Raw genomic sequence first — 12,066 nt, forward strand, 5'->3', positions numbered from 1 at the left:
ATTCAAATAAGCTTAAATAGACTTAAGTCACTCAAATGCACATCATACATTACACTGGCATCCAAGACATCCTTCATGCAAATTACATCCTTTCTGATACATACTGCACATACGTCATCTCAAACGTCCACTGCACTTTAAATATAAAAAAGTGAACTACTATTGAATATGAAGGTCAAGAATGACATAAGTCACAGAAAAAATATTTTAATTGTTGAGGTGATATTACTTTACGTAAAATACAGTGACTGGAACATTAAAGTAAACTTGTTCTGCTGCCTATAAAACTAGATGGGAGATATTCACTGACAAGGCCTCACATTGCTATAAATAATCAACCCAGATGTCATTGTAACAGAACGTTACTGCCCAGTTGATAATACAACAGTTAGAAACAGTGTGCTTATAATTAAACCTTAAGACAAATAGACTGGTGGGAAGGAATTCCCTCCATCTGTGCTTGACTAAATCAATTAGATCAACCGGTTCATATGTACAGTATCACAATGTTATTGTTGGAGAAATGACCAACTAACCCAGAATAAGACAATACATTTACATCACTATACGTCAACCAAGAACAGACCATTTCCAGTGATATGTTGGCACAGAAGATGAAATCCTCCCTCCCTATCATTTACAGAGTTGTGTTATTATATTCCAATCAAGTTATTATATTCAATGGCAAACATCAATTTTTTTGTTTCTTAGAATGTAGAGGTATGACACGACAGTTGGTAAACAGTGGAGCTACCAGAGTTTCAAACCAGGATTCCCCAGCTGGCTTTAAAGAGATAAAGTGGTAATGTAAATGAGAAATACGCTCAATGTAATTAAGAAAATCTTACTTAACCTTTACTAATTCAATACAAATCCAGCAGCCAGTCAGAAAGCTTTCTACTGTATCTACTGTACACAGATGCTCTAGGAAAGGTCAGCTGATGCATCTCAATAGTCTAAAGTTGCTTCCTCTCCTCAATCTGCACTCATCTGAAAACAAAGGATGGGTAAAAGCAACAGTTGAGCATGACTCCAACAGGGTCACCAATAGGAATCAGCCAAATAAGTTGGAAGTCCCACCCAGTTGACTACATTAAAATGGTGGAAGCCCTAAATGGCGCTGCCCATGCTAATACAGCCTTTTGGCCTCTAGAGGACTTTATCATTGGCCCTGTTTGAGAGCATCAAATCCATGATGCATTGTGGGCAAATGGTGACTGACATAACGATCTAAAAATAATAAACAAGTTGTTATGTATGGTGCTAAATCATTTGTAGATCAGTCAGTCAGCAGTCACCTGCACTGTGGAACCAGCCCATTATCTATGGTTCAGTCCCGTTGGAAGGACGGTTGGTTGTTTTAAGATGATGAAGGAAGGAGATGAGGATGCAAATGTGGATAATTGAGATGCACCCCAAGATACAGTAACTGACTTCACTCCTCCACAGGTTTCAGGACGAAGACAGCATCATCCAGTACATAGTAATCTTTGTACATGTCTCCCTCACACAGGTACGGCAGCCGAGTCACTGCCTCCACCTCAAACCCCACTTCCCGGAACACCTCATTGGACAGGTTGGTGACTTGCTCCTCCCATTTCTTCCCCTTCACTTTGATGTGCTCTCTAGGGCGCTGCCACTTCCCACCTAGAGACAGAAAAAAACACAGATTCAGGAGACCAATCTAGAAAAGGCCTTGTGGCAGCCAAAACAATAAAAGTATTCTACCTGTCGCCATATTTTATTTTAAATACTGTTACTATCCAGTCCGAAAGCAGCTCCATACACATTCACATCAACATATGATTTAGCTGGAAGTCTCAAGTATGGACATGGCCCTAAGTCTTCAACCTGTATCACTGATTTGTGCTCCATCTCACCTATCTCCACCCAGGGCTGGAAGGGCAGGACAGCAGCCAGGATGAGTCTTCCCGTGCTGGGCACCAGCGAGCGGTGGATGCCCCTGAGGAGATCCAGGGGATCGTCACAGCGGTCTAGCAGGTTCAGACAGCTGATCAGGTCATACTGGAACCCAGTATGCTGCCATTCATCAATGCCTAAAAGCCTAAGAGAAAGAAGAGGACATCAGAGACTGTGTATGGTGTGTAATGTGTGTGTATCACTTACCTGTACTTCTTCCTCTGGAGGTGCCACTTCATGGGAGGAGAAACCTCAGTGGCGTAGACCTCTCTGAAGTGGGCTCCCATCACCTCAGTGACGCCCCCATCCCCGGCCCCTAGGTCCAGCAGTCTCTCCCCTCGCCACTCGGGGGTGACGCGGAGCAGCTGCTGGAGCTGATCTGCAGAGAACACAAACATAGAGCCACGACCTAGGAACCTGGGAGAGAAGTAGAGAAAGGATAATAATGAGTGAGGGGTACGGCACCTGGACAAAACATATTGAGAGGCGAGAAAAGAGCGAGCAGAGACCCAAAACAGGAGGGCGTGAGAAAGACAGAATGACAGCATTAAAAGTGTTTCCCTACCCATTGATGGATGTGCGTGACACCAGGGGGCTGAGGACAGTGGAGATGAAGGAGTGGTAGAACTGGGTGAACATCCAGCCAGACTTTTCTATGCTGTGTCTCAGAAAAGCCTGGGTGTCCTGGTCCAGATGGCTCTGCACAAACAGAGGCCTAACCACCTCCCCCAACAGGTCTGGGGAGCACTTGTACCACTGAGGAGCAGGGAGGGGAAAGGAGGAGAAATGGGAGAGTGCAAGAGAGTGAAAATTACTCATTACCACAACACTGGTTTATCCGGTTATTTGTGTCAATCTCTTCATAAATAAGGACATAAAATAAAAGCTCTTGAATATTTGATTAGGAAATACGACTTCTATTCCACCTGGCAACCAAGGAAATACAGTCGCTGGTTCTTGCTGAATGCACAATTTTTCCTTTAAAATGCTCACTTCCGCAAAATTATGTCAGGGAGAAGTGTGATATTCTGCCAGTAAATAGTTTTGTATTTGTTTAAAGGTAACTCTGTAGTTAGACACTTACCTCTTGGGTTTCTTGTCCGGATTCTTCGCTTTCGCTTATCATGTTCATGAAAAGTGAACGAGCGAGTGGACTGCGGACGTACTTCCCTGTCCACATCTTTCGAGTACCGAGCAGAAAGGCGATGTAGCCCAACACCCACGCTACAAAAAGCAATGTCCTCAGCTGTAAATGACACATACCGACAATAACGCAACAGACTTGGCAGCTATTGGAAAAGTGCCTGCTGCAACCTGGTTGTTCACTAACTGGTCACTAGATTTTCAAGTTGTTAGACAGATGTAATATTAGATAAACTAGCAGAGAGTATCCAATTGTGATAGCACACGCAGTGCATACCTTCAGGTCCAAACATAACAAACACACAAACCTGAAGGCGTGGTGACCTTTTGGAGTCCACATGTTATTTATTCGACATCTTAATCCGTTATGCAAATACTTTCAGCTCAATTCGAATTGTCTTGTGACGGTCACATCTGAAGACTGCCAGCCTAGCAATGCTACGTTCAAAACAACTGGGAAATATCAGAGTTCCGAATTCTGTGCATTCAAACAACTAAGAACTACGAAAAATAACGACCCCCGACTGGTAAAATTCGTTTTCAACAGTCATCCACCCGGAATTCCAATTCGGGAAACCGGGCCTCTTTCTAGAGCTCCGACTTTCCGACCTGAAGTTCGCTGACGTCATGACTCGTTTTTTTCCGAGTTCCCAAGTTGTCTTGAAAGCACCATAAACCTACAAAAAAGGATAGGGGGTAAAAATCTGGAAATACACGTTTGCTTCCTGTGTTACATCTAAATAGTTCCCACATAGTCTTGTCCAACAATTAATTGTTTTCTTTAACCTTTATTTAACAATGCACACCCCAAACCACACATCGGCAGAGATGGATGGCATTTTCAATCACCTCAACGGTTTCAGTTGTCTGGTGTGACTTAACGTTAAGTGGAGAGACAAGACGTACAGAGACATTTCTGGGGAGGTAGCATATTTGTAGTTATTAACTGTGTGGTTCCAGCCCTGAATGCTGATTGGCTGACATACCACTGGTAGGAGAAAACATTTAGTTTTACTGAGCTAATTACGTTGGTAACCAGTTGATAATAGCAATAAGGCACCTTTGGGGTTTGTGGTATATGGCCAAAATAATACCACGGCTAAAAGGACTGTGTCCAGGCACTCTGTGTTGTGTCGTACAGAAGAACAGCCCTTAGAGCCCTTATGGGGCGGCAGGGTAGCCTAGTGGTTAGAGCATTGGACTAGTAACCGAAAGGTTGCAAGTTCAAATCCCCGAGCTGACAAGGTACAAAATCTGTCATTCTGCCCTTGAACAGGCAGTTAACCCACTGTTCCTAGGCCATCATTGAAAATAAGAATGTGTTCTTAACTGACTTGCCTAGTAAAATAAAGGTATAAAAAACGTGGTATATTGGCCACAGATAGAACAATGATACAGATATTTCACTGGATGTATAAATATGAAGAATCAGCTTGGAGATTCCACTTACTGTCAAATATGGTCGTGAGAGGAAGCTCATTAGCAAGGAGATGGATTTTGGCCTACATTCCGCAAATGTTCTCATCGATTAAAACATTTGATCTCAATACAGTTTTCTGTTCCCAAAACTAGAATATGTTATGAACAGAGTGGACTAAGTTTTGTAGACTTTAGCCTTCGCAAACGTTTTTCAAAATCACGTTGTTTAGGATTGCAAAATCGGATTGAGTTATGGCACATGCGCATTTCACATAGTAGGCGTTCCCTAACGGGCAATAGGATCTCGCTAGCTTGTGCTTGGCTCTGCCCACCTCCTTGCTTGTTCTGCCCACTATGACTCATCTGTTCATATTTGAAACGACAGGGGGCTATCTTGGTTTAGTTATACAAAAAAATCTTTGGCGTCACTAAAAAAAGCATTTCCAGGCCACGGAATTTCTGTAATTTTCGAAATAAAAGTCCCCCACGTAATAGTAGAAAAGTGTCAATAACTTGTATTTATTCATAATATAGTAAACATAATTGTATAAACATTAATAGTTATTCATATTTGTTCATATTTAAGTGAAATTTGCATTAAATGTGGGTTTCAAAACAAACATGTTTCAAAGTCAAATAAACATTTCTGTATACCGCACATACAAATATTGCACTGTACAGGAAAAACTATTGATTGTGTCTCCGTAAAACCAGGGTCCCGTCTACTCACTATAGTCCCTACAATAAAAAACAGATGATTTTGATCAAAAGCTAGGTCATTTGAAGTGTTGCTGACTTTTTACTACGCCCCTCCATAACCTTCAATTCAATTAATTGTATATGGAATACATATTGGACTGTAGAGAAAAAAACAACTTTACTACCATTCTCAAATAAACTGGGGTGGAAAATACTCAGTGGGGTTTCTACTAACCAAACATAATTTGTTTTGGAGGGGGACTGTGTCGTACAGACTGTTGCTGGCTTTTACTCATCCCCCTCCATAGCCCCCAATGCAATTCACTGTATATGGAATACATATTGGCTGTAGAGACATTTTTCTCATAGGATTTAAAAAATGAGTCGCCTGGAGAAGACAGTGCTATTAGTAAGTAAGTAAACTGTAATAGGACCAAAGAGTTAATCAATGTGATTTTACCATAAAAAGACAAGTATTTACTTCTCCATCGTTGCAGAATCTTATCTATTTTGATTGTGGTAAGTTAATTCATGTTTTTTGAGATGTGAATACCAAGTATGTCTACTTCACCATCCGCCCATTTTATTGGTAAACTACAAAGTAGTGTAAACACTGTGTCTTTTAATGATCCAATATGTGATATGGTACATTTGTCATAATTAGGTTTTAGTCCAGAGAGGCTAGAAAAGTGATCAAGATCTTCAATGAGACTGTGCAGGGATCCAGATTGCAGACTTTAGAAAAACTTCAGTCACCGGCATACATTGACACTTTTGTTTTTATCCCCTGGATTTCTAACCCCTTGATGTTCTTGTTGGATCTCATTTTAATAGCTAGCATTTCAATGGCCATAATAAAAAGATATGGAGGCAACGGATAGCCTTGTTTAACTCCTCCTAAAAGCGCAATACTTTCTGAGAAGTAACCATTATTTACTATTTTACATCTGGGGTTGCTGTACATAACTTTAACCAATTGTATAAGAGATTCACCGAAATTAAACTAATCCAGGCATATATATATATATATATATACTCTAGTAGTACTTTATCAAACGCCTTTTCAAAATCTGCTGTGAAGACCAGGCCTGGTATCTTTGATGTTTCATAATGTTCAATTGTTTCAAGTAATTGTCTTAATTGTCTTATCTCCAATAAATCGTCCATGTAAAAAACCTGTCTGATCAGAATGAACTATCTGGTAAAACCTTTTTTATTCTATGTTCTATGCATTTTGCCAGGACTTTCGCATCACAACATTGAAGTGTAAGAGGCCTCCAGTTTTTTAAATGGACTGGATCTTTATACTTACCACCTGGGTCCTGTTTTAATAGTAATGAAATCATATCTTCTTGTTGAGTAACAAAGTCTAACATTTTTATAGGAGTAATTAAAACATGCTAATAGTACATCAAAAAAGGTCTAATATACTTCTGCTGGTATACCATCAAGCCCTGGTGGAAATATTTAATTGCCTCAAACAGTACCACTTCTGTAAGTTGGCCTTCATACAGCCCTTTCTGTAAATTTGTTAAATTTTACATTCTTATTATTAATTTCAGGAAATAAATCCTTACAGTTAACATCATTCAGTGGAAATTGAGGAGATTGAAAAGAAAACATCTGCTTAAAATATTTTCAAAATATAATTTGGTAAATCAGGGACAGCTTATTTTTGTAATACATTACAAGTGATTGTTCTTGAATAAGTACCTCCATTTCTTTTTGTTTTTCCTCTAACCTATTTTGTGTCTCAATAGTACAGTTTCCATTACCATCTACTTGCGCTGTTATTTCCTTTATTAGTCTAATCTCTTTTGACCTAAACTGCTTTTGTTTTAATGAGTATTGTATTGAATGTTCTTTAAAAGTACATTTAAAAGTGTCCCACACAATAAGGGGATCTGCTGTACCTATGTTGTGCAGAAAAAAAGTAAATTATGAATGATTTTGTCTTAGTTAAGAACAAATTGTCATTCAATAGGCTTTGATAACATTTCCAATATCCCCGTCCACGTGGAAATTCTGTAAGAGTTATATGGAGGCCAATTAGATGGTGGTCCGACCGCATTCCGTCTCCTATTAATTAATTTTTTACTTTTGATGCCAGCAAGAACAAGACCAGTAATCAAGACGCCTAGCTTGATTAAGCCAACTCCATGTATATCTCACTAGGTCAGGGTTTTTCAGCATCCATATATCCACTAGTTCTAATGTAGCCATGATCTTCATGATCTCCTTAAGTGCGATAGTTTGTAGTGCGATTTCCTTTTCTTTTCTTTTTTTTTAACCTTTATTTAACTAGGCAAGACAGTTAAGAACAAATTCTTATTTTCAATGACGGCCTAGGAACAGCGGGGTAACTGCCTTGTTCAGGGACAGAACAACAGATTTTTACCTTGTCAGCTCAGGGATTCAATCTTGCAACCTTTCAGTTACTAGTCCAACGCTCTAACCACTAGGCTACCTGCTGCCCCAAAAATGGTGATTTCCTTTACGATCCATTGAGGTACTTAACAGCGTATTTTAAACCCCTCGATAATAATTGATTAATTCTTTGCTTGTGAGCTCAATAGATTATTATATTTATTTTCAAATTAGTGTGGCTCATCATTATTTAGCCCATATAGATTAATTAGCCAGATCTGTTTTTGGTCCAATAGCATATTTAAAATAATCAATTTTCCTTGAGGATCTGTTTGCACATTTTGCACAATTGGATCAATTATTTAAATATTAATTAGTATTTTTTATTTTATTTTTTTATTTCACCTTTATTTAACCAGGTAGGCTAGTTGAGAACAAGTTCTCATTTGCAACTGCGACCTGGCCAAGATAAAGCATAGCAGTGTGAACAGACAACACAGTTACACATGGAGTAAACAATTAACAAGTCAATAACACCGTAGAAAAAAAGAGGAGTCTATATACATTGTGTGCAAAAGGCATGAGGAGGTAGGCGAATAATTACAATTTTGCAGATTAACACTGGAGTGATAAATGATCAGATGGTCATGTACAGGTAGAGATATTGGTGTGCAAAAGAGCAGAAAAGTAAATAAATAAAAACAGTATGGGGATGAGGTAGGTAAAAATGGGTGGGCTATTTACCGAAATACTATGTACAGTTGCAGCGATCGGTTAGCTGCTCAGATAGCAGATGTTTGAAGTTGGTGAGGGAGATAAAAGTCTCCAACTTCAGCGATTTTTGCAATTCGTTCCAGTCACAGGCAGCAGAGAACTGGAACGAAAGGCGGCCAAATGAGGTGTTGGCTTTAGGGATGATCAATGAGATACACCTGCTGGAACGCGTGCTACGGATGGGTGTTGCCATCGTGACCAGTGAACTGAGATAAGGTGGAGCTTTACCTAGCATGGACTTGTAGATGACCTGGAGCCAGTGGGTCTGGCGACGAATATGTAGCGAGGGCCAGCCGACTAGAGCATACAAGACGCAGTGGTGGGTGGTATAAGGTGCTTTAGTGACAAAACGGATGGCACTGTGATAAACTGCATCCAGTTTGCTGAGTAGAGTGTTGGAAGCAATTTTGTAGATGACATCGCCGAAGTCGAGGATCGGTAGGATAGTCAGTTTTACTAGGGTGAGTTTGGCGGCGTGAGTGAAGGAGGCTTTGTTGCGGAATAGAAAGCCGACTCTTGATTTGATTTTCGATTGGAGATGTTTGATATGAGTCTGGAAGGAGAGTTTACAGTCTAGCCAGACACCTAGGTACTTATAGATGTCCACATATTCAAGGTCGGAACCATCCAGGGTGGTGATGCTGGTCAGGCGTGCGGGTGCAGGCAGCGAAAGGTTGAAAAGCATGCATTTGGTTTTACTAGCATTTAAGAGCAGTTGGAGGCCACGGAAGGAGTGTTGTATGGCATTGAAGCTCGTTTGGAGGTTAGATAGCACAGTGTCCAAGGACGGGCCGGAAGTATATAGAATGGTGTCGTCTGCGTAGAGGTGGATCAGGGAATCGCCCGCAGCAAGAGCAACATCATTGATATATACAGAGAAAAGAGTCGGCCCGAGGATTGAACCCTGTGGCACCCCCATAGAGACTGCCAGAGGACCGGACAGCATGCCCTCCGATTTGACACACTGAACTCTGTCTGCAAAGTAATTGGTGAACCAGGCAAGGCAGTCATCCGAAAAACTGAGGCTACTGAGTCTGCCGATAAGAATATGGTGATTGACAGAGTCGAAAGCCTTGGCAAGGTCGATGAAGACGGCTGCACAGTACTGTCTTTTATCGATGGCGGTATAATCACCCCTTTGAAGTTTCTTTTTCCATGACAAAAATATATTTCTCCCTCCCAATCCCTTTTCCACCCAACCTCATCAATATTTGTAGAGTGAGTTTCCTTTAAACAATAGATAATATATTCTCTCTTTTAGCCAGGTTAAAAATGTAAAAAATTATGATCTGCTAAGCCATTAAAATTGTAACTGGCTATATTTACTTCCCCACTTACCATGATGATACCCAAAATTGATCCGAAATTGTTGCCACCCCTATTACTAGTCTGTTCAACCTCTCGTTCGTGTCGTCTGAGATTCCCAAAGATTGGAAAGCAGCTGCGGTCATCCCCCTCTTCAAAGGGGGGGACACTCTTGACCCAAACTGCTACAGACCTATATCTATCCTACCCTCCTTTCTAAGGTCTTCGAAAGCCAAGTCAACAAACAGATTACCGACCATTTAGAATCTCACAATACCCTCTCTGCTATGCAATCTGGTTTCAAAGCTGGTCATGGGTGCACCTCAGCCACGCTCAAGGTCCTAAACGATATCTTAACCGCCATCGATAAGAAACATTACTGTGCAGCCGTATTCATTGATCTGGCCAAGGCTTTCGACTCTGTCAATCACTACATCCTCATCGGCAGACTCAACAGCCTTGGTTTCTCAAATGATTGCCTTCACTGGTTCACCAACTACTTCTCTGATAGAGTTCAGTGTTTCAAATCGGAGGGTCTGTTGTCCGGACCTCTGGCAGTCTCTATGGGGGTGCCACAGGGTTCAATTCTTGGACCGACTCTCTTCTCTGTATACATCAATGATGTCGCTCTTGCTGCTGGTGAGTCTCTGATCCACCTCTACGCAGACGACACCATTCTGTATACTTCTGGCCCTTCTTTGGACACTGTGTTAACAACCCTCCAGGCAAGCTTCAATGCCATACAACTCTCCTTCCGTTGCCTCCAATTGCTCTGAAATACAAGTAAAACTAAATGCATGCTCTGGTTACACTGTAAACTCTCCTTCCAGAACCACATCAAACATCTCCAATCCAAATTTAAATCTAGAATTGGCTTCCTATTTCTCAACAAAGCATCCTTCACTCATGCTGCCAAACATACCCTTGTAAAACTGACCATCCTACCAATCCTCGACTTCGGCGATGTCATTTACAAAATAGCCTCCAAATCACCACTCAACAAATTGGATGCAGCATATCACAGTGCCATCCGTTTTATCACCAAAGCCTCATACACCACCCACCATTGCGACCTGTTTGCTCTCGTTAGCTGGCCATCACTACATATCCGTTGCCAAACCCACTGGCTCCAGGTCATCTATAAGTCTTTGCTAGGTAAAGCTCTGCCTTATCTCAGCTCAGGTCACCATAGCAACACCCACCCTAAGCATGTGCTCCAGCAGGTATATTGCACTGGTCATCCCCAAAGCCAACACTTCCTTTCTCCGCTTTTCCTTACAGTTCTCTGCTGCCAATGACTGGAATGAATTGCAAAAATCTCTGAAGCTGAAGTCTTATATCTCCTTCTCTAACTTTAAGCATCAGCTGTCAGAGCATCTTACCGATCACTATACCTGTACACAGCCAATCTGTAAATAGCACACCCAACTACCTCATCCCCATATTATTACTTACCCTCTTGCTTTTTGCACCCCAGTATCTTTACTTGCACATCATCATCTGCACATATCACTCCAGTATTAATGCTAAATTGTTATTATTTTTGCTTCTATGGTCTATTTATTTCCTACCTTCCTACTCTTCTACATTTGCACACACTGTATATAGATGTTTCTATTTTTTTATTTATTTTGTGTTATTGATTGTACATTTGTTTATGTGTAACTCTGTGTTGTTGTTTTTGTCGCACTGCTCTGCTTTATCTTGGCCAGGTCACAGTTGTAAATGAGAACTTGTTCTCAACTGGTTTACCTGGTTAAATAAAGGTGAAATAAAATAAATAAAAAAATCTTGCTCTTGTGACTGACTGGGTTCAAACCAGGTCTCCTACATGTCACAAGACTGTGTTAGCCCAATTAGCGAAAGCCTAAAATTTGTATTTAATTTTGATTATAGGGATAAGTTCAGGAAGTTAATGTAAAAGACAGCCTGCTTAGCGAGTCCCTCTTACCCCTGATTCAGCTCATATGGAGATTTGAACTCAGGACTTCTGCCTCAGAAACATACTTGACCGCCCTCTTGAAGCATTCTAACCCATCTTGCTATTAAAAAGGGCTTTTTTTCAATTGCATAAAGGGCAATACTATAGGCTGAGTAATCAGTTTCACAGATCCCGTTCTGCTACACTAATACAAGCCTTCAAGATCCAGAGCGTGGTTTGGTGGTTCATGCTTATGTGATGAGCAACCTTGCCTGAGACCTGAAAACGTGTTAGTTTGACAAATGTTAGTTTGTGTTAGACATGTCTCTGGCAAGGGGGGTCATTATAAGGGTAACATGTGACCGACTGGGTTAAGACTACATTTGCTTGCTGAGCTAAAGCCTAGGCAATGGTCCTGTGACTTGGATGGGTCGATTCAAGGAGGTAACAAGGGGGTGAAATGTAACACAGGTGGATCGGTGATCACACTCGTGTGATGACTAACTTGTCTGAGACCC

General features: G+C 40.9%; 1 protein-coding gene across 6 annotated transcripts; it reads right to left on the bottom strand.

Annotated features, from left to right (window-relative positions):
* Positions 1 to 191: 191 nt before the first annotated feature.
* On the bottom strand, positions 192 to 4,727 carry mettl9 (methyltransferase like 9). 6 transcript variants are annotated; one of them, XM_024432617.2, is made up of 7 exons: positions 4,514 to 4,725; positions 3,372 to 3,740; positions 3,005 to 3,144; positions 2,486 to 2,676; positions 2,128 to 2,337; positions 1,881 to 2,065; positions 192 to 1,647 (listed from the first exon to the last, which is right to left on the bottom strand). In XM_024432617.2, exons 3-7 carry the CDS (start codon positions 3,098 to 3,100, stop codon positions 1,436 to 1,438), a joined length of 894 nt encoding a protein of 297 aa, XP_024288385.1. In that variant the 5' UTR covers positions 3,101 to 3,144; positions 3,372 to 3,740; positions 4,514 to 4,725; the 3' UTR covers positions 192 to 1,435. The 6 variants fall into 6 exon arrangements, with proteins under 6 accessions (XP_024288385.1, XP_024288367.1, XP_024288348.1 ...); XM_024432599.2 differs by having other exon boundaries at positions 3,005 to 3,166; XM_024432580.2 differs by lacking the exon at positions 3,372 to 3,740 and having other exon boundaries at positions 3,005 to 3,166; positions 4,514 to 4,727.
* Between the last annotated feature and the right edge of the window lie 7,339 nt (positions 4,728 to 12,066).

Source organism: Oncorhynchus tshawytscha, linkage group LG01 (genome assembly GCF_018296145.1).
Source record: "Oncorhynchus tshawytscha isolate Ot180627B linkage group LG01, Otsh_v2.0, whole genome shotgun sequence".
NCBI lineage: Eukaryota > Metazoa > Chordata > Actinopteri > Salmoniformes > Salmonidae > Oncorhynchus > Oncorhynchus tshawytscha.